Source organism: Furipterus horrens, unplaced genomic scaffold, assembly GCF_987537825.1.
Source record: "Furipterus horrens unplaced genomic scaffold, mFurHor1.1.pri manual_scaffold_13, whole genome shotgun sequence".
Classification (NCBI taxonomy): Eukaryota; Metazoa; Chordata; class Mammalia; order Chiroptera; family Furipteridae; genus Furipterus; species Furipterus horrens.
The window spans coordinates 51,716,775-51,739,927 of NW_028327183.1; the positions used below are offsets into that span (position 1 = coordinate 51,716,775).

The 23,153-nt window shown below is 45.6% G+C and overlaps 1 protein-coding gene across 1 annotated transcript; it reads right to left on the reverse strand.

Annotated features, from left to right (window-relative positions):
- Positions 1-9,041: 9,041 nt before the first annotated feature.
- On the reverse strand, positions 9,042-13,292 carry LOC149995247 (sialic acid-binding Ig-like lectin 14). Its single transcript, XM_090259157.1, has 7 exons — positions 13,256-13,292; positions 12,798-13,178; positions 11,899-12,177; positions 11,697-11,741; positions 9,898-10,155; positions 9,655-9,790; positions 9,042-9,539 (listed from the first exon to the last, which is right to left on the reverse strand). The coding sequence occupies exons 1-7, from the start codon at positions 13,290-13,292 to the stop codon at positions 9,503-9,505; spliced, it is 1,173 nt and encodes a 390-aa protein (XP_090115283.1). The 3' UTR covers positions 9,042-9,502.
- Between the last annotated feature and the right edge of the window lie 9,861 nt (positions 13,293-23,153).

Genomic DNA, 23,153 nt, shown 5'->3' on the forward strand with positions numbered 1-23,153 from the left:
GGTCCCGGTCCCCGTGTCAGGGAGGGGAATGCCCCGCTGTGGGGTGGGGCCGAGGACACCCCAACAGGAAGCCATGGGTGACAGAGCTGTGGCCAGGCCTGGAAGGGGAACTTGGGCTCCACAGGCCATGGGGGTGGGGTGGGTGCTGTGAAATCACCCTGTCTCAACTTCAGCCCTCTGTCAGGTCCCTCAAGTCGATATACCGAGGCCCCCAGAGGTTGAGAGGCTTCTCCAGATGTGGTTCTGAAAGAGATCACCTTGTAGATGATGTTTAAGTCAAGAAGGAGGTCACCCAGGGGGCACCTATACTCAAAGGGGTCCTGGTGACTTGGGGGGACTCACCCTCCAGCTGAAATCACTGAACATCCTGGAAAAGGATAATGTTAAGTTTTCTTTAGACCACACAAGTGCTGAAGGAGAGGAAGAAATTTAGACCAAACTCCAGTGGAGGATGGAACCCAGGGGAAAGCTGCACATTAAAGCCCTCTGTCCTGAGGATTTTGGGACATGGGATACACATGTGGTCCTCTTCAAGGGTCTGAGGGTCTGTGGGACAGTGACCACAAACATTCCCTCAAAACAGGATGTGTGCTATAAGATCTTGCCCAATCTGGCAGGGACCCCAAAGGCTGGCCCTCAGCATAGCAGGAAACTTGCCACCTGAATCCTCAGGAAGCTCCATTCTCAGGGCCCCTCATGTGCTCAGTCTCTTTTCAAAGCCCCAGCAAGGGCTCCAGGGATATGTGAACACCACCTGCAAGCTCACTGCTCTTTTATGAATGAAAGAAACTTGATAAACCTTTTCACAAATATGACATTGATGTGAAACAGGTCAGACATTCCTGTAACAAGTTGTGTCATTGAAAAACAAGTTTTCTATACTGTACAGGAGAAAGGAAAATCAATCACTTGTGCTGAAGGAAATACTGAATTCTCTTCTATTGTCTATATTATATAAATGTAATATTTAATAAATAAAATTATTATTAATATTTATTACTCTAAGACACCATTATTCTCCTATGAAGAGGGAATAAAAGAGTATCAGTCAAAAACATAGGAAATTTGTGTCATGCAGGTCTGGACTTTAATACCTTACTCCTAATGAAAATAGTTTGCAATTTTTTGAATTGTCTTACATTTTGGTCTTCAGTATTTTTGCTGCAATGACTTAATGGAATGTGTTTTCTCATTTCAAGAAAATCCATGTGTGCTACATATACCTTTTTTTTTTTGAAGCAGTGACCTCAACATTAGTATACATGTCAGGTTCCACAAAACCTAGGGCTGCCCTTGCTGCAGGGAGCAGGTGAACCAGAAGGAACCAGCTCTATCCCGTACCCACAGAAAACTCCACACATATTGCAAAGAAGATGGTTTTGTACAAGCAAAGGTCTAAAGAAAGCAGGATTTCATGGTTGTGCCCCCACAACTCACATCACTGAGGGTTCTAGCAAATCTCAAGAAAAAGTAAGTGTTGGCAAGAATGTTCAGAAAGGAGAACCCCCTTGTACAGTTGGTAGAATGTAAATTGGGGGCCACTATGTAAATCAGTATGGCAGTTCCTCAAAAGTTAAAAATAGAGCTTCCATAAGATCCAGCAACTCCACTTCTGGGTATTTATTTGAAAACACTAACATGAAAAACCTAATGCATCCGTGTTCATTGCATCATTATTTATAATAGCCAAGATGTGGAAGCAACCTAAATATCCATCATGAAATGAATGGATAAATAATATGTGGTTGTGCACAATGGAATATTTTTGTACCATAAAAAAACAAAAAGAAAATCCTTACATTTTTGATAGCATAGATGGATCATATGGGCATTATACTAAGTGAAGTAAATCAGAAATAGACTAATACCACATCAGTTTACTTATAGGTAAACATTTAAAAAAAAATCAAACTCATACATGCAGAGCATAGTTTGGTGGTTGCCAGAATCCAACTGGGGTAGTCAAAGGTACAAAGTTACAGCTATAAGAAAATAAAATCATGAGGAGTTCATGTATAGCATGGTGGCCATAGTTAATAGGAGTGGATATTAATACTATTTACTATAATAATATAGTTAATAGCATCATGATGTATATTTAAAAATTGTAAGAGTATATTGCTAAGAGAATAAATTGTTAAAAGTTCTCATCACAAGAAACAACTGTGTAATATATAGCAAGACACATTGTGATGAGCACATCACAATATATACATCTATCAAACCTTTAAGTTGGACTTGAAACTGCAGGAATGTTATGTATCAAGTATCTATCTCAATTACACATATATACTAAAAACGGTCAGGTTGGGCCAAGTCTTCCAGACAGAGTTCCTTTTCCTCCATTTGTGTTCCAACACCAGCATAGCCAATTCCTTACACTAAATTCCTGCAGCTGAAATACATAGTGGGGCATCTGTCTTCCTGATCTGCCTTTGACTGATTAAATCATGAGGTAAAACAAGGAGCAGTGGGTGATTTTAAATGCCTTCATGATAAAACCGACAGGCAACTAAGAATAAAAAAGCATTTCCCTGGTCAGATCCAAGATGGCAGAGTAACTGGAAGCTACACTAACCTCCTCCCAAGACCAAACTAGAATTACAACTCAATTATAGAAAAATCATCCTGAATAACCAACTGAGCACCAGATGATGAGAAGCCATATAACCAAGGATGGACAGAAGAAACCACTTCACCACAAGGAGACTGGTAGGAAGTGGAGGTGTGAGAGGGCAAACTGGGCTCCGATGAGCTTCAGCTGAAGTTCTGGAGGGATATTTTAGGAGCTGATGTGGGAAGGAAATCCCCTCTGAGAAATAAACCCCAAGGTGGGCTCCCCAGCCTAGACCACTAGAACTGGGGAAGGAACCAAAATAACATCCAGCTGTGCAAAGCAGTGGGGTTTCTGTCCATCGAGGAGAGAAATCTAAGGACTCCGAGACCCTCTTAAAGGGCAAACACTCAAAATTTTGTTGGCAGCCACTTACTCTGGGCTCCAGTAGAAGGAGAGCAAAGTGGGCTAGAGCCACGAGAGGAGAGTCTGAGGTTGGTGGCTCAGAGGAGAGAATTGAATTAAAGACGCCAGGATTCCCGTGCTGACTCACTCTCTGTACTGCAGGAGCCACCTTTCTCAGGCAGAGCACTCACCTCATTGCGGCATCAGCCTGAGGCAAAGGAATAGGCCCAGCCTCAGGAATTCCTCTCTCCCCATGCTGTGCAGCTTAACCCAGGCTGCTGAGGAGCACAGCTGGAGGCTGTTTCAGTCATTGAGTCTAACAGAAAGCCTGCAGGCAGAGGTGCATCTGTGGGAGGTCTGAGGCTTTAGCTGACCCTCCTCTGGGCCTGGTTCTGGTAAAAGCTGGCCTTGGTGTGCAGCTTGGTTCCTTCTGCGCGCACCCAGGACCAGCAGAGGGCGCCACGTGCTGTGCAATGCTGATAGCTCCAAACAGGTTGCCCAGGGCCAGTCACAGGCAGCAGGATACAAAATTAATATCCAGGAAACAGTTGCATTTTTATATCCCATAATGAACTCTCAGATAGGGAAATTAAGAAAACAATCCCATTCAAACTTGCTCCAAAAAGAATAAAATACCTAGGAATAAATTTTACCGTGGATGTAGAAGACCTGTGCTCAAAAAATTATAACACACTGAAGAAAGAATCAAAGATGATACAAATAATTGGAAGCACATATCATGTTCATGGATAGGAATATTTAACAGCATTACAATGTCCATGCTACCCAAAGCCATCTATAAATTCAATGCAATTCTATCAACATTCCAATGAAGTATTTCATAGAATTAGAAAAAATATTTCAAAATCTTATATGGAACCACCAAAGGCCCTGCATAGCCACAGCGACCCTGAGAAAGAACATATTTGGAGAAATCACACTACCTTATATCAAACTATACTAGTAGGCCATTGTAATCAGAACTGCATGATACTAGCATAAAACAGACATGTAGATCAATGGACCAGACTAGAGAGCCCAGAAATGAACCCACACCGTTATAGTCAATTAGTATTTGAGAGAGGCAGCAAGTCCATACAATGGGCTAAAGATAGTTTATTCAATAAGTGGTGTTGGGGGAATTAAACAGATATATGCAGAAAAATGAAACTAGACCCCCTTCTTACACCACACACAAGATTAAACTCAAAATAGATTAAAAACTTAAATGTCAGACCCTAAACCATAAAAATCCTAGAAGAAAACATAGGCAGTAAAATCTCGAACTATGGCTGTAGCAATATTTTATCTGATGTATCTCCCCGGGCAAGGGAAACAAATAAAAGTTAACAAATGGGACTACATTGAACTTAAACGTTTTTGCCAGCAAAGGAAATGATCAACAAAATAAAAATACAACCCACTGAATGGGAGAACATGTATGCTGATATACCTGATCAGGGGTTACGACCCAAAATGTATAAAGACTTACAAAACTCAACACCAAAAAATAAACAATCTAATGAAAAATGGGCAAAGCACCTGCTTAGATGCTTCTCCTAAGAGGACGTACAGATGGCCCATAGACATATGAAAAGATGCTCAATGTTTCAAATCATCATAGAAATGCAAACTAAAACCCAATGAGATACCACCTCACACTGGTCAGAATGACTACCAGCAATAAATCAACAAACAGCAAGTGTTGGTGAGGATGTGAAGAAAGGGGAAACTTAGTGCATTGTTGGTAAGAATGCAGATTTGTGTGGCCACTGTGAAAAGCAGTACGGAGATTCCTAAAATATTAAAAAGGAATCTCCCTTTTGACTCCACATTACTACTTCTGGAAATTTACCTGAATAAATAGAAAACACTAATTTGAAAGAATATAAGCACTCTGCCCTGGCCGGTGTCACTCAGTGGGTTAAACATCATCCTGCAAAGCAAGGGGTCACTGGTTCGATTACAATCAGGACACATGTCTGGGTTGCGGGCTGGGTCCCTGGTTGGGGATGTGCAGTTGGCAATCAATCAATGTTTCCCTCTTGTATTGATGTTTCTTTCTTCCTCCCCTCCTCTCTCTCTAAAAGTAAGTATATAAAATCATAAAAGAGAGAATATAAGCACCTGAGTGTTAACTGCAGCATTATTTACAACTGCCGAGGTTAGGAAGCAGCCCAAGTGACCATCAGTAGATAAGTGGGTAGAACAGCTATGGGACATTTACACAGTGGAACACTACTTGGTTGTTAAAGAGAAGAAATGTTACCCTTTGTGACAGTAAGAATGAACCTGGAGAACATTATACTAAGTGAAATAAGCCAGTCAGAGAAAGACAAACACCATATGATTTCACTCAGATGTGGAATCTAATGAACAAACTGAACTAAGAATCGAAATACAGACAGACTCACAGACGGAGAGCAGGTGGCAGCTCTGGGGGGCGGTGGTTAGAGCGTAGAGGGGTCGAGCCGTTGGGAAAATGGGCTCACAGACATGGATGACAGTGTGGTGACTGCAAGGGGAGGGGGGTGTAAGAAAGATAAATAGTAATGGAAGAAAATACTATAAAAATAAATCTGAAAAATTACTGTGCCAATTTTGGATGCATAAACTGTGGGGCTGCTTATCATTACACATCCCCCATCACTGCCTTTACCACAGGCCTCCTGCACCTGTTCCCTTCCTGGTCGGAGTCTGAGCTGGGGGCTCCTGAAACCGTTCATGCGCTGGTGAGCCAACTGAAATCCTGCAGGCAGAGGGGTGTCTCCTTTTTAAATTTAAGTTTTCTCTTTCATTTATAGTTTACATTCAATATTATTTCATATTAGTTTTGAGTACATAACATGGTCATCAGAGAATTATATACTTTATTATTTACTTATTTTTATTTATTGAATTTAGAGAGAGAAGAAGGGACAGAGAGAGAGAGGAAGGCACAGGAGGTAGGAAGACAGAAAAACACTGATGTGAAGGAGAAACACGGATCAGCTGCCATCCACATGTGCCCCAACCAGGCATCAAACTCACAGCCTAGGTATGAGCCTTCACCATAAATGAAAACCACAACCTTTCGGTGTATGAAATGATGCTCAACCAACTGAGCCACACTGGCCAGAGCAAGAATCATGTACTTTAAACAGTGATTCCCTGATATTCCCAGCACCCACCGGGCACCACACACAGTTATGACGTATTATTGTCTGTGACCCACATGCTGCACTCTACATCCAGGTGACTATTCCGAAGGGTGTCTCTTTAATTCACCTTCTCAGCAAGGGTCTGGCTCATTCAAATCCTGGATGGAAAACCAAGGCCATGACCACCCTCTGCTGGACACGGTACCATCTCACCTGAGTCGCTCTCCCCGGGAAACAAGCCCCTCCTGGATCCCGGTTTCCTACTCTGAAACGGGAGAGATGCTAGTCCTCATAAAGCGGGAGTGGATTCGTTGGTCCTTCAGGGGCTAAAATTGGCCTGCACTCAGTTTTTTTTATATTTTAGATGTAGAGTCAGTGAGACCCACTAGGGGAGAGGAATGGATTCATTGCAAACTTCATTACAGGTTTGGCCCAGAACCGTTAGCTTAACCACAGTCATTCTCAGAATCCATAAGCGTGCTCAAGAAACTCCCACAGACACTAAATACGGCAGCAAAGTCAATCTTTATGTTGTAGTTCTTTTTTTTTAAGATTATTTTATTGATTATGTTGTTACAGTAGTCCCAATTTTCCCCCCTTTCCTGTCCTCCACCCAGTACCCCTCTTCCCTCCAGCAATCCCACCCCCTTAGTTCGTGTCCATGGGTCATGCATTTAAGTTCTTCGGCTTCACCCTTTCCTATATTATTCTTAACATCTCCCTGTCTATTTTGTATCAACCGATTATGTTTCTTAGTCCCTACACCATTTCCCCATTTCTCCCCCTTCCCCTCCCAGCTGATGACCCTCCAAATGATTCTTATACCTATGATTCTGTTCCTGTTCTGATTTGCTTAGTTGAATTTTTTTTATTTTTTAGATTCAGTTATTGGTAGTCGTGAGTTTCTTGTCATTTTAGTGTTCATAGTTTTGATCTTCTTTTCCTTAAATAAGTCCCTTTAACATTTCATATAATAATGGCTTGGTGATGATGAACTTTTTGAGCTTTACCTTGTCTGCGAAGCACTTCATCTGCCCTTCCATTCTAAATGATAGCTTTGCTGGATAGAGGAATCATGGCTGTAAGTCCCTTCTTGCCTGCAAAGTTTCTTGTGAGAAATCAGCTGATAGTCTTATGGGAGCTCCTTTCTAGGTAACTCTGCTTTTCTCCTGCTGCTTTTAAGATTCTCTCTTTATCTTTCATGTTTGGCATTTTAATTATGATGTGTCTTGTTGTGGTCCTTTTTCTGTCTAGCTTGTTTGGGACTCTCCGTGCTTCCTTGACTTATATGTCTATTTCCTTCAGCAAATCTTGGAAGTTTTCCTTCATTATTTTTTCACATAAGCTTTCAATTTCTTCCTCTTCCTCTTCTCCTTCTAGTACCCCAATGGTTCAGATGTTGGCATGTTTAAAGTTATCCCAGAGACTCATTCTGTACTGGTAGACTGGTTTTTTTTTTTATTCCCTATGTTGCAAATCATTGATTTGAACCCTGGTTTCATTTTCTTCATTATTGGTTTTGTGTGAATTTTTCTGTTTAACTTAGCATAGCCTTCACTTCTTCCCTTATGCGTTTGCCATACTCAGGCATATCTGTCAAGCCTGTGAGCATTTTTATCACCAGCGTTCTGAACTCTGCATCTGTTAGTTTGGCTTTAATCCTTGTTTGTTAGGTTGGCTATCTCTTTGTTGCTTAGTTCTCCCACTGGAACCTTGATCCGTTCCCCTGTTTGGGCCATACTTCTCTGTCTCCTCATCTTCACGAGCTCTGTGTTTGTTTTCCTCTGTGTCTTAGGTAGAGTTATTGCAACTGTTACATTGTAAGGGGTGAAGCGTTAGGTGTTCATTAGTATAAGGCAACCCGTTTCACCACGCTTTGGTGCTGTATGTGGGGGCGGGGTCAGAGAGGGAACAATGCTGCCGGCTCAGCACCCACCCCTTTTTCAGGCACCTCTCTTACCTTCGCATGGGACTGGTGCCCCTCCAGCAGTCGCCCTGGCCGCCGCTCCCAGAGTTGGTGGGTCTGTGGATGTTCCTGGACCATGGGGACCATCCAAAGAAGCAGACTCTGCTGAAAGACAGACAGTTTCTTCCTCTGCCCCAACCCCCAGTGCACAGTGAGAAGCAATGAGGCTTGATTTTCCCTGGCGCTGGGATTGTGACCTGTGCGGTCTGGTCTGGTGCTGAGAGTGCTCCCCAGGTGTACCTCCCCACTTTTTAAAACATGTGACTGTGCTTTCTGCTGTCCTGCTCTTGCCACCGCTGCTGCCACCACCACACTACATCCTCTCTGCCTTAGCTCCGCCCCTCCTACCTGCCTGGATGACTGTTTCTTCTTTATACCTTTGTTTGTTGGACTTCCATGCAGCTCAATTTTCTGGAACTTCTGGTTGTCTCTAGTTTTGAGGCAGTTGTATTTCTTCTTAGTTGTGGAGGGAGATGCAGCATGTCTGTCTAGGCCTCCATCTTGGCCGGAAGTCTATGTTGTAGTTCTTAACACATTTTTATGTGTAATTAAATGTTAATCACTACAAGGTAGGCATCTTTGAATAGAACAGAAGAGCTGTGCTCCTCACTCTACACTGTGTGGGTGTCTACACTGACAGGGAAGTTTGGGAGACTGGAAACTCAGGTGTTACCAGGTACCTGTGGGCAATGGGAGAATAAGGCCCAAGTTCATTTCCTTCCTGGGCCAGGGGATGGAGAGAGAGGAGCACAAAGTGGGGAGAGAGAGGACTAGTCAACGGGAGAGGCACAGGCAGAAAAAAGGGTCCATTGCGAGTGTGTATCACCTGTTGTTTATTTTCTGCATCTTAGGATGCTTTCAAGTCTGTAAAACCGTGCTGGCCAAGGAGAGACAGCTCCTCCCAGGACTCACCACATCTCAGAGACAGGGAAGGACTCTGCCAGGAACAGACCCTCAGAGGCAAACCATCCAATTCTGATCCCACATTCCCCAGCCACCAACCTGCCCTCAATCACCCAGGACCTGGGATCAGAGAAACAGAGACCACCCGCAGGAACAAACCCACCAGATGTGTATATACAGCTGATCCTAAACAGGTCACCCTGCCTTACCTTGGACTTCCCTTGGAAACTCCAACAAAGGCTCTGGCTAGGCTTCCCCCCACATACATCTGCTCCCTGAGGAGACCTGGTGCTTCCCCTGGGGCCCTGCTGGCCTGGCGGGGCCTCCTCTATGGAAATGAAAGTAATAAAATCTCCTTCCATTGGCATTGACTGTCCTTGCCGTCACTCAGTCACACAAATTAAAATCCCAAGGGTACTATTGAGACAGGTGAGTCAAGAGTTTCCAGGGAGAAGGTGACACTGATGTCCCGCGATGGCTTCTCTGGACCCCGTGTCTCACCTCAGTGCCGTCTTAACAAGAAAGGAGAATTGGTCAAAATGTTGGCCTTGTTGCTAAGGGGCCTCCACACCTGCAGAACCAACACAGGCCTCGCTCAGCTCAGCTCCAGGCAGGGGGACAGCTCAGCCCCACCTGGAACTGGGGCCAGTCACTGACCGTCCCTGTAGGGAGACAGACCTGCCCACCTGGTGTAGTAGAGCCAGGTGAGGCCGCAGGTGAGGAGGAAGCCGGCCCCCATGAGGGCCCCTCTGACCAGGGTGAGCACCAGGGGCCAGGAGCCCTGTTCCTCCTCAGTCACACACCTGCAGGGAGGGGGGCTTCCTGGGGAAGAGGAGAGGGGGTGTGACATTGTGACCCCCGGTCCTGTCCTGCCCATAGCCCCAATGCCTGACATGGCTGCCGGCTCCCAGCACCTGTCCTGTACTCACTCTGCACAGAGAGGCTGAAGGAAACATGCTGGGAGCCCAGCGGGTGCTGAGCCCGGCAGGTGAACTCCCCTCCATCTCCAGATCGCATGGGCGGCAGCTCCAAGACCCCTGGAGCAGAAGGCTGCAAGGGATTCAGTGTTTTTCCCTCCAGGGACCAGCTCAGCGTGGCAGGGGGGCTGCTGTCGGCCACACAGACCAGACGTAGGGACTGGCCCTCCAGGACAGGCAGTGATGTGTGGTTGCTGAGGGTCTTCAGAACTGGGGGAGGGACACACACACAGCAAGGTGGGTTAAGGGACAATGACCCTGGCAGTCAGGTCAGGCTACCAGAAAGGAGGGGTTGAGCTGTGGTTGGCTGGATGGGAAGTGGGCAGGCAGCTCAGATGGAGCTGTGTCAAGAATTTTGGAGCCTGGCCAGGGAGGGGCACTACACCTACACCTGCATCTTGGCAGTAGGCCCAGGAGCACCAAAGCCATGGCTATGGTGGAGACAAGGCAGAGGCAGAAATTCCGGAGCCTTGAGCCCAGGCTGAGGGCATTAAGCTGTGCCCTGGGTTCACTAGACAGCAGTAGGGAGCTTGTCCAGGGGACACAGAGAATCAGTGCCAAGTCCAGGGAGATCCTGCTGGGCTGTGGGGTCTGGGCCTGAGACATTAGACTGGAGGCAGGGAGGCTGAGGAGGAGGCTGAGCCATGGGGTTCAGGGTCGAGGACAAGACTGGCACTGAGGCTGGGCCAAGGGCAAGAAGAAAGGGGAAGAATTTGAGAAGTGACATTTCCCTGACTCACGGACTCGGGAAGCTGCTGCTGAGAAAGGAAGTCATCTAGAGTGAGTCAGACCACGTCTGAGTTACGTGTGGTCACAGGGACCTTGACAGGCACCAGCCAGAGGCACCGACATGTGCAGATCTGTAGCTGCCTGTAAAGCTCCAGGAGACATCAGGATTGGTCAGGTCAGAGGCAGGGTCGCAGGTGGAGACGTGGGACGTGAGGAGCATGTCCCGGAAAGTGGAGAGAGATTGAACCACGTGCAGGGTGGGGCCGTGGGGAATGGGAACGTTGAAGGCTCCTGGAGAAAATGACCAGATCGCAGATGAAGAAGGGTATGTATCAGTGGGGGTGAGGGCAGACAGGAACTTCAGAAAGGGAGCAGGGAAAAGAAGGAGCAGAACTTGGAAGTGTCACCACCACAGAGACAGAAAGTGGAAGGCATTTGTCAGGGGCTGGACATGGCGAGTGGGGTGGGAAGTTCATGTCTGCTGGGGATGGAGTTTCAGTTCTGCAACAGGAAAAAATTCTGCTCACGGGTTGCACAACCCCGCACATGTACTAACCCTGCTGAACTGTTGCCTAAAAAATGGTGAAGACAGCCCCGACTGGTGTGGCTCAGTGGACTGAGTGCGGGCCTGTAAACCAAAGGGTCGCTGGTTTGATTCCCAGTCAGGGCTCATCCTCGGTTACAGCCCAGGTCCCCAGTTGGGGGCACGCGAGAGGCAACCACACATCGATGTTTTTCTCCCTTTCTTTCTCCCTCCCTTCTCCTCTTTCTAAAAATAAATAAATAAAATATTTTTTTTAAATTGTGAAGATAGTTAGTGGTGTATTATGTGCACTTTATTACAATGAAAACTAAACATAGAACTTTAGAAACGAACAGGTAGTGGCCAAAAGCAAGCGAAATCCCATAAATGTGAGATGTTGATGAGGGTGTGGGGGCAGACCCAGACCTGGGGGCAGATCCCTAGGCTGGTAGAAACCCCACTCCCCTCACATCCCCAGAGAGGACAAAACGGTTCCTACCTGTAGAGTTTCCCTGGGAAAGGCTGATGGTCAACCGAGGCGCGTCTGGGGAGGAAAACGTGGTGAGATAAGGGTAAAGGGGACATCTCCCATTTGCGCCAGGAGCTCCGTAAGGGGAAGAGGTGAAGCTTTACTTTGCCGATGTCCCCTGGGAAAGGGATTCCTCTGGTCCCCAGGGACCCAGCCACCGCTCAACACTCACAGAAGACACTGAGCTGGATGGTTCTCTGCGTGGTAACCAAAGACCCTTGTAGTGTCACCTGACAGGTGAGGTTGGTGCCGTGGTTGCTGGGCCTCGGGGTGAAGGTGAGCACGGGGGAGTGAAGGGTCTCGGGATTCAGAGAGCCAACAGCATCCCCGACCCAGGAGAAGCTGAGAGGACGTCCCCCTTCGCAGGACCCTGGCAGGCTGCAGGTCAGCTGCGTGGGGCGGCCGGACTCCAGGGGCTCCGGAATGTGGATGTCTGGTTTCTGTGTCAGGTCTGAGGAGGCGAGAGGGAGGTGCTGGGGCCCAGAGTTAGGGACCCGGACTGAGACTCTGCGACAGACCCGGGCCTCGGTGCCAGAGGCGGATTTAACAGCGGGCACACCAGCTGTGCGCCCTGGGCCCCAACTTCTGAAAGGCCCCACAAAACCCCAACTTAAAACTTTTTTCTAACGACACCGAGTTTGGTTTCGTAAGTGCAATTTTAATTACGTACATGTTCACAATTGGCAGTAAAGCCTGATAGTACGTTACATTCACTTACCTTTTTATTTCATTACCACTCTGCATGGTATACATACACTACGGTTCACAGGCCCCGTGCGGCCGCGCTACCGCTCATCGGAGCAAATATTTTTTATTTATTTAAAAATATGGTTAACATGTATTTTTATTTTCCCTGTTTCTCTCTTTTTGTTAAGGGGCCCAATATTTTCTTCTGTGCCCGGTGCCTCAACTGACCTTAATTTGCCTCCATTGGGCCCCGATCACCTCAGCTCCTATTTCTCTTCTGAGCACCGGGGTCCAAGCCCTGCATCAGGGAGGGTCCCAGGGTCCTCTTCCTGCTCAAACACAGGCTCGCACGTCTCAGTGTCCCCTCCCGCGACCCTGGCGTACCTGTCACCTGCAGTGTCAGCGTCTTATCCCGGTAAGTATATTTCACATGAATCCCTCTCTCCACTCGGAAGACGTAGATTCCTGTGTCATTCCTCCTGGCATCTCTGATGCTCAAGGAACAGTTGTTGGTCCTGGGGTCCGCGAGGAGGAATCGGCTCTGGGTCCCTTTCTTCACTGGTTTATTTGGGTTGTTTGTGGCCACAGGAGCAGCATAATCTGTGTCGTCCCCACTCCAGTACCAGTAGGTGTAGGGATTGCTAGTGGGATACCACGGAATCCACGGGTAGGAGAAGGAGCAGGGCACGTGGATGCACAGGCCCTCCTGCACCCTAAGCCATTCCTGCACTCGGAGCTCATAGCCTTTCTGCTCCTGCAGGGACCCTGGGGGGACATAGAGGCTCAGCTGTAACCCCTTCCCCTCCCCCACCTGCCCATCCCCCCGTCCTCAGCCCACTCACCCCCCCACAGCAGGGGCAGCAGCAGCAGGAGCACCATGTCTGCATCTGACAGGTAGAGTGGGTCCCGGTCCCCGTGTCAGGGAGGGAAATGCCCAGCTGTGGGGTGGGGCCGAGGACACCCCAACAGGAAGCCATGGGTGACCGACTGTGGCCAGGCCTGGAGGGGGAACTTGGGCTCCACAGGCCATGGGGGTGGTGTGGGTGCTGTGAAATGAACTTCAGCCCTCTGTCAGATCCTCCAAGTGGATATACCAAGGTGCCCAGAGGTTGAGAGGCTTCTCCAGATGTGGTTCTGAAAGAGATCACCTTGTAGATGATGTTTAAGTTGAGAAGAAGGTAACCCATTGGTTCCTACACTCAAAGGGATCTTGGTGACTCGGGGGCTACCACCCTCCAGCTGAAATCACTGAACATTCTGGAAAAGGATAATGTTAAGTTTTCCTTAGACCACACAAGTGCTGAAGGAGAGGAAGGAATTTAGACCAAACTTCAGTGGAGGTTAAAACCCATGGGAAAGCTGCACATTAAAGCCCTCTGTCCTGAGGGTTTTGGGGACATGGGATACACATGTGTTTTTCTTGAAGGGTCTGAGGGTCTGTGGGACATCAACCACAAATGCCCCTTCAAAATGAGATGTGTGCAGAGACCCCAAATGGTCTCTTTGGCAGGAACCCCAAAGGCTGGCCCTCAGCACAGCAGGAAACTTGCCCCCTGAATCCTCAGGGAACTTTATCCTCAGGGCGCCTCACATCCTCAGTCTCTTTTCAAAGCTCCAGCAAGGGCTCCAGGGATGTGTGACAATAACCTGCAAGCCCACTGCTCTGTTATGAATGAAAGAAACCTGATAAATGTTTTCACAAATATGACAATGGTGTGAAACAATTCAGAAATTCCTGTAACAAGCTGAGTGACTGAAATAAAGTTTTTGATCCTGTACAGGAGAAAGAAACATCAATCAGTTCCGCTGGAGGAAATATTGAATTCTTTTCTACTCTCTACATTATATAAATATAATATTTAGTAAGGGAATGATTAATATGATATTAATATTTATAACTATCAGACACAATTATTTTCCTATGAAGAGGGAATCAGACTATTAGTTAGAAACACAGGGAAGTGTTGTCATGCAGGTGGACCAGACTGGAACACCTTACTCCTAATGAAAGTCGTCTGTAATGTTCTGAATTGTCTTATATTTTGGTTTTCAGCATTTTAGCTTTACTGACTTAACGGGATGTGTTTTCTCACTTCAAAAAAATCTATGTGTGCCACATATTGCATTTCTCTTTGAAGCAGTGATCTCAACATTAGTATACATATTACGTTCCACAAAATACAGGTCTGCCCCTGCTGCAGGGAGCAGGTGAACAAGTAGGAACCAGCTCTACACCCCACTCACCACTGACTCCACACGGAGTGCAAAGAAGATGGTTTTGTGCCAGCAAAGGTCTAAAGAAAGCAGAATTTCATGGTTGTGCCCCCACAACTCACATCACTGAGGGTTCTAGCAAACCTCAAGAAATAGTAAGTGTTGGCAAGAATGTTCAGAAAGGAGAACCCCCTTGTACAGTTGGTGGAAATTAAATTGGAGGCCACTTTGTAAATCAGTATGGCAGTTCCTCAAAAGTTAAAAACAGAACTTCCATAAGATCCAGCAATTTCACTTCTGGGTATTTATTTGGAGGAAATGAAAACACTAACATGAAAAAAACTAATGCATCCCCGTGTTTGTTGCAGCATTAATTACAATAGCCAGTATGTGGAAGCAACCTACGTGTGCATCCTCAAATAAATGGATAAATAATATGTGGTTGTGCACAACAGAATATTTTTGTACCTCCCCTAAAAAAAGAAAAGAAAATCCTTCCATTTTTGATAACATGATGGATCATATGGGCACTACGCTAAGTGAACTAAATCAGACAAAGACTAATACCACATCAGTTTACTTATAGGTAAACACTTCTTAAAAAATCAAACTGATACATGCAGAGAATAGATCAGCAGTTGCCAGAGGCAGAAGGTTTGGGGTAGTCAAATGTACAAACTTACAGCCATAAGAAAATTAAATCATGAGGAGTTCATGCACAGCATGGTGGCTGTAGTTAATAATAGTAGATATTAATACTATTGACTATAATAATATAGTTAATCACACCATGTTGTATATTTAAAAATTGCTAAGAGAATAAATTGTTAAAAGTTCTCATCACAAGAAACAAGTGTGTAACTTTATGTGGTTCCAGGTATATAGCAAGACACATTCTGATGAGCACATCACAATATATACATCTAACAAACCTTTAAGTTGGACTTGAAGCTGCAGGAATGTTATGTATCAAGAATCTATCTCAATTGTACATATATACTAAAAACACTCAGGCTGGGCCAAGTCTTCCAGGCAGAGATCCTTTCTCCCTCATTTGTGTTCAAAAACCAGCATAGCCAATTCCTTACACTAAATTCCTGCAGCTGAAATACATAGTGGGGCATCTCTCTTCCTGATCTGCCCTTGACTGATTAAATCATGAGATAAAACAAGGAGCAGTGGGTGATTTCAAATGCCTTCATGTTAAAACTCACAGGCAACTAAGAATAAAAAAAAATTTCCCTGGTCAGATCCAAGATGGCAGAAGAGTAACTGGAAGCTACACTAACCTCCCAAAACCAAACTAGAATTACACTAAATTTTAGGACAATCATCCTGAATAACCAACTGAGCACTAGATGATGAGAAGCCATATAACCAGGGATGAACAGAAGAAACCATTTCTCCACAAGGAGACTTGTAACAGAACCCCTGGGCTGCTCTGATTGAAACAGAACCCACGAGCTGTTTAGTTAGGGGCCCGATTGCCCGCCGCCAGAATTATAACTCTCAATACCAGAGTTTGGTGAAAAGAAAAAGAATTGTTTATTTACACAAAGCCCTGCCTCCCCCTCCCAGACCTGGCCAGTCTTAGGAAAGTCAGAAACACTGTTTCCCTACTTCCCAGGCACAGTTCAGCTTTACCAGCAGCTGCCAATCACTCAGTTCTGACTGGGGAGGCCCTTTCTGTGCTGTGGTGCCCTCCAGCTCTCAATGCAGGACCGCCTGGATTCTCGGCCTCCTTGGAAACTGCCTTCTTCCTGCAAACCGCATGGATCTCCTCCCCTTCTCATAACCACATGGAGGAAGCACACCAGAGCCAGGGCCAGAGAGAGAGTGAGAGAAAGCCAGCCCCAGAGCCCAGCTAAAATGTCTGCAGCTGCTTATCCCCCTCCCTGCATCCTCTCATGCAGTGGGTGTTGCAAACAGTTCTGACCATTCACAGAACCCTACATAGGCTCTGTCTGCTTCTTCCCTACCAGCCCACAGTCCAAGACCCCTCCCATCTTCCTGAGCCTTGGAAGTAAAGCGGATCTTTGTGCAACAAGGTTTCCAGCCACTAGCCCCAGGCATGCAAGGACATCCTGAAAGCTGCTTCCTTTTCCCTATCTCCCAGTGGCAAACTCTGGGGTTTGTTTTTGGACTCCCCTGTTTCTGTAACAGACTGGTAGGAAGTGCAGGTGCGAGAGGGCAAACTGGGCTCCAATGAGCTTCAGCTGAAGTTCTGGAGGGATATTTTAGGGTCCGATGTAGGAAGGGAATTCCCCCTGAGAAGTGTGGGGTTTAAACCCCAAGGTGGGCTCCGCAGCCTAGACCACCAGAGCTGGGGAAGGAACCCAAGTAACATCCAGCTGTGCAAGGCAGTGATGTTTCTGTCTAGCAAGGAGGTACATCTAAAGACTCAGAGACCCTCTTAAGGGGCCAACACTCAAAATTTTGTTGGCAGCAACTTACTCTGGGCTCCAGTAGAAGGAGAGCAGAGTGGACTAGAGCCACAAGAGGAGAGTCTGGGGTTGGTGGCTCTGGGGAGAGAATTGAATTAAAGATGCCAGGATTCCAGTGCTGACTCATTCCCTGTACTGCAGGAGCCACCTTTCTCAGGCAGAGCATTCACCTCATTGCGGCATCAGCCTGAGGCAAAGGAATAGGCCCAGCCTCAGGAATTCCTCTCACCCCACGCTGTGCAGCTTAACCCAGGCTGCTGAGGAGCACAGCTGGAGGCTGTTTCAGTCATTGAGTCTAACAGAAAGCCTGCAGGCAGAGGTGCATCTGTGGGAGATCTGAGGCTTTAGCTGACCGCCTCTGGGCCTGGTTCTGGTAAAAGCTGGCCTTGGTGTGCAGCTTGGTTCCTTCTGCGCGCACCCAGGACCAGCAGAGGGCGCCACGTGCTGTGCAATGCTGATAGCTCCAAACAGGTTGCCCAGGGCCAGTCACAGGCAGCAGGATACAAAATTAATATCCAGGGAACAGTTGCATTTTTATATCCCATAATGAACTCTCAGATAGGGAAATTAAGAAAACAATCCCATTCAAACTTGCTCCAAAAAGAATAAAATACGTAGGAATAAATCTTACCGTGGATGTAGAAGACCTGTGCTCAGAAAATTATAACACACTGAAGAAAGAATCAAAGATGATACAAATAATTGGAAGTACATATCATGTTCATGGATAGGAATATTTAACAGCATTACAATGCCCATGCTACCCAAAGCCATCTATAAATTCAATGCAATTCTATCAACATTCCAATGAAGTATTTCATAGAATTAGAAAAAATATTTCAAAATCTTATATGGAACCACCAAAGGCCCTGCATAGCCACAGCGACCCTGAGAAAGAACATATTTGGAGAAATCACACTACCTTATATCAAACTATACTATAAGGCCATTGTAATCAGAACTGCATAGTACTAGCATAAAACAGACACGTAGATCAATGGGACAGACTAGGAGCTCAGAAATGAACCCACACCTTTATAGTCAATTAGTATTTGAGAGAGGCAGCAAGTCCATACAATGGGCTGAGGATAGCTTATTCAATAAATGGTGTTGGTGAAATTGGAAAGATATGTGTAGAAAAATGAAACCAGACACTTTCTTGCACCACATACAAGATTAAATTCAAAGTGGAATAAAAACTTAAATGTTAGACCCTAAACCATAAAAATCCTAGAAGAAAACAGGCAGTAAAATCTCGAACATTGCTTGTAGCAATATTTTATCTGATGTATCTCCTTGGGCAAGGGAAACACAAGAAAAATGAACAAATAGGAGACTACATTGAACTTCAAAGGTTTTGTGCAGCAAAGGAAACCATCAACAAAATAGAAAGACAACCCCCTGAATGGAAGAACATATATTTTGATATACCTGATAAGGGGTTACTACCCAAAATGAATATAGAACTTACAATACTCAACACCAAAAAACTAACAATCCAATAAAAAATGGTCAAAGGACCTGATTAGATGCTTCTTCAAAGATGGTCAATAAATATATGAAAAGATGCTCAATGTTATGAATCATAGGAATGCAAATTAAAACCAAAATGAGATACCACCTCACCCTGGTCAGAATGGCTACCAGCAATAAGTCAAAAAACAACAGGTGTTGGCGAGGATGTGGAGAAAGGGGAACCCTAGTGCACTTTTGGCCGGAATGCAGACTGGTGCAGACATTGAGGAAAGCAGTATGGAAATACCTATAAAAGTAAGAACAAATCTGTCATATGACTCCACGTTACTACTTCTGGGAATTTATACGAAGAAATCCAAAACAGTAATTCAAAAATATAAGCATCCTGCCCTGGCCGGTGTGGCTCAGGGGGTTAGGTGTCATCCTGCAAAGCATGTGGTTGCTGGTTCAATTACGGTCAGGATACATGTCTGGGTTCAGGCCAGGTCTCCGGTTGCAGGGTGTACAGTAGGCAATCAAACAATGTTTCTCTCTCACGTTGATGTTTCTGTCTCCCTTTCTCTCTCTTTCTAAACATCAGTAAATAAAATAATAAAAAAGAGACTATAAGCACCCCTATGTTCATTGCAGCATTATTTACAACTATCAAGATTGGGAGCAGCCCAAATGTCCTTCAGTAGGTGAGTGGACAGAACAGCTATGGGATGTTTACACAATGGAATACTACTAGGCTGTAAAAAAGAAGAAATATTACCCTTTGTGACAGCATGGACGGACCTGGAGAATTTTATGCTAAGGGAAATAAGCCAGTCAGAGGAAGACAAAGACCATATGACTTCACTCAGATGTGGAATCTAATGAACAAACTGAATTAAGAAGCGAAATACAGACAGACTCACAGACGGAGAGCAGGTGGCAGCTCTGGGGGGCGGTGGTTAGGGGTGGAGGGATTGAGACAATAGGAAAATAAGCTCAAGGACATGGATAACAGTGTGGTGACTGCAAGGGGAGGGGGGTATAAGGGAGATAAATAGTAATGGAAGAAAATACAATAAAAATAAATCTTAAAAAATTACTAATGCTAATCTTGGATGAGTAAACTGTGAGGCTGTTTATTACTACACATCCCCCATCACTATTTTTACCAGAGGCCTCCTGCACCATGTTTCCTTCCTGGTAGGAGTCTGACCTGGGGGCTCCTGAAACCGTTCATGCACTGAGGAGCCAACCGAAATCCTGCAGACAAAAGGATTACAGTTTACATTGAATGTTATTTTGTATTAGATTCAAATACACAACATGGTCATCAGACACTCATATTCTTTATTATTTATTTATTTTTATATATTGAATTTAGAGAGAGAAGAAGGGACAGAGAGAGAGGGGAAGGGACAGAGAAGGGGAGACAGAAAGGCATCAATGTGAGAGAGAAACATGGATTATCTGCCACCCACATGTGCCCCAACCGGGTATCAAACCCACAGCCTAGATATGTGCCTTTACTAGGAATGAAAACCACAACCTATCGGTGTATGGGACGATGCTCAACCAGTGGAGCCGCACTGGCCAGAACAAAATCGTGCTTTGAGAAGTGATTCCCTGATATTCCCAGCACCCATCCGGCACCACACACAGTAATGACATATTATTGTCTGTGTCCCCCATTACGCACTCCCACAGACAGTAAATACAACAGGAAAGTCAATTTTTATGTTGTTCCTTTTTTAAATTCGTCGTCGGCAGCCGTCCGTCTCGAGAGACGATGGTGTAGCTTCTTAAGAGTCTATCTGCACCGCCGAGAATGGCTGTGCAGTCCGACTCGGGAGTGACACGGTATCTGTCTCCTCCCGTGTTGAATCGACATCTTGCGATGACGCTGGAGTGTCCTCTCCAGTGAAGCTGAAGCTACAGAGCCTGGGCAGGGTAATATGGAGGGTCTGCTGTTGCCCATGCAGCAGACCCCCCCTCTCTTCGCAGCTGAAGGGTCCAAGGGAAAGACGGAGTCAATACAGCTTGGCTTCAGGTGCGCCGCAGGAGTTGCCGGTGTTGACTACAACGTCAAACCGCCTTAGGGACTCCGGCTCCGGATTTTCTGTCGGGGTTTACTCCCTTAGCCTTTCCCCTGAAGAGGTATGCCGCAAGGCAGCGGAGGTTTTTTGGAGTCAGAGTTTTCCTTCTCTGATGTGCCCTGACTGGAAGATCGAACCAGCGACACTTAGCTCGCAGGCCGACGCTCAATCCACTGAGCCAAACCAGCCAGGGGTCCTTTTTTAAATTATACTTTATTAATTATGTGTTACAGTAGTCGCAATTTTTTTCTCCTTTGGACTTTACCCAAAAGCCCCCTTCCCTCCAGCAATGCCACCCCCTTAGTTCATGTCCATGGCTCATGAATATAAGTTCTTTGGCTTCACCCTTTCCTGTACTATTCCTTAAAAAAAAAAAGTATTTATTTATTTATTTGTTTATTTTATTTTTAGAGAGAAGGGAAAGGAGAAAGAGAGGGAGAGAAACATCACTGTGTGGTTGCCTCTCACTCGCGCCCCCAACTTGGGACCTGACATGCAACCTAATCATGGGCCCTGACTGGGAATCGAACCAGCGACATGTGGATCTCAGGCCGATGCTCAGTCCACTGAGCCACAGTACCAGAGCTCTTCCTATACTATTCTTAACTTCTCCCTGTCTATTTTGTACCAATCAATTATGGATTAATCCCTGCATCATTTCCTCATTTTTGCCCCCTTCCCCCTCCCAGCTGATAACCCTCCAAATGATCCTTATACCTATGATTCTCTTCCTATTCTGGTTTGCTTAGTTGGATTTTGTTTTTATTTTTTAGTTTCAGTTGTTGATAGTTGTGAGTTTCTTGTCATTTTAGTGTTCATAGTTTTGATTGTCTTTTCCTTAAGTAAGTCGCTTTAACATTTCATACAATAATGGCTTGGTGATAATAAAGTCTTTTACCTTCACCTTGTCTAGGAAGAACTTCACCCGCCCTACGATCCTAACTGATAGCTTTGCTGGATAGAGTAATCTTGGTGGTAGGTCCTTGCTTTTCATCACTTCTTGCCAGTCCCTTCTTGCCTGAAAAGTTTCCTTTGAGAAATCAGCTGATAGTTTTATGGGTACCCCTTTGTAGGTAACTCTCTGCTTTTCTCTTGCTGCTTTTAAGATTCTCTCTTTATCTTCACAGTTGGCATTTTAATTATGATGTGTCTTGTGTGGTCCTCTTTGGGTCCATCTTGTTTGGGACTCTTGTGCTTTCTGGGCTTCTATGTCTATTTCCTTCACCAAATTTGGTAAGTTTTCCTTCATTATTTTTTCACATAAGCTTTCAATTTTTTGCTCTTCCTATTCTCCTTCTGGCATCCCTATGATTTGAATGTTGGCATGTTTAAAGTTGTCTCAGAGGCTCCTAAGCCTCTCATCACTTTTTTTCAATTCTTGTTTCCTCATTCTGTACTGGTTGACTGTTTTTTTATTCCTTATTTTCCAAATCATTGATTTGAATCCCAGTTTTTTTTTCCTTCACCATTGGTTTTGTGTGGATTTTTCTTCGTTTAATTTAGCATAGCCTTCACTTCTTCTCTTATGCATTTGCCATACTCAAACATATCTGTCAAGCCTGTGAGCATCTTTATCACCAGTGTTTTGAACTCTGAATCTGTTAGGTTGGCTATTTCCTCATCTGTTAGGCTGGCTATCTCCTTGTCGCTTAGTTCCCCCACTGGAACTTTGATCTATTCACCTTTTTGAACCACACTTCTCTGTCCCCTAATCTTGACAGGCTCCTGTGTTTGTTTGCCTCTGTGTCTTAAGTAGAGCTGTCACACCTGTTACATTGTAAGGGGCAGAGCCTTAGGTATTCGTCAGTACAGGCTGTGGTGCTGTATGTGGGGGAGGGGTCAGAGAGAGAACAAGGCACCCAATTCAGCACCAGCCCCCTTCCAGGCACCTTGCCCACCTTTACATGGGACTAGCACCCCTCCAGCCATTACCCTGTTTGTCACTCCCAGATTGGGTGGGTCTGCAGATTATCCAGGACCACAAGGGCCCTCCAAACAAGTGGACTCTGCTGAAAGACTGAAAGTTTCTTCCTCCGCCCCAATCCCTGCTGGTTTGCACAGTCAGAAGCAATGAGGCTTGATTTTCCCTTGCACTGGGATCGTGAGCTGTGTGGTCTGGTCTGGTGCTGGCAATGTTCCCCAGGTGTTCCTCCCGACATTTTTAAATGTTTGACTGTGCTTTCTGCCGTCCTGCTGCTGTACCACTGCTACCACCACCACACCACATCCTCTTCACCTCGGCTCTGCCCCTCCTGCGTGTCTGAATGAGTATTTCTTCTTTATATCTTTGTTTGTTGGACTTCCGTGCAGCTCAATTTTCTTAGAACTTCTGGTTTTCTTTCATTTTGAGGTAGTTGTATTCCTTCTCAGTTGTGGAGGGAGCTGCAGTGTGTCTGTTTAGGCCTCCATCTTGGCCAGAAGTCTTTGAGCAGATGACTTAACCATTTATTACCAAAACAAAAGTCAGTATTCAACTTTTTATCCCCCTAAAAATGGGGTTGGTATAGTGATTGTGGAAACCAAAGTCATCCAACTAT

Excerpts from the sequence above, each read along its gene's own strand:
- LOC149995247 (XM_090259157.1), bottom strand. The coding sequence starts at position 13,292 with ATGGTGCTCCTGCTGCTGCTGCCCCTGCTGTGGGGGG. Across the intron at positions 11,742-11,898 it reads CATCCAGCTCAGTGTCTTCT|ACGCGCCTCGGTTGACCATC; the intron begins GTGAGTGTTGAG and ends TTTCCTCCCCAG. Across the intron at positions 10,156-11,696 it reads TTCCCAGGGAAACTCTACAG|TTCTGAAGACCCTCAGCAAC; the intron begins GTAGGAACCGTT and ends TCCCTCCCCCAG.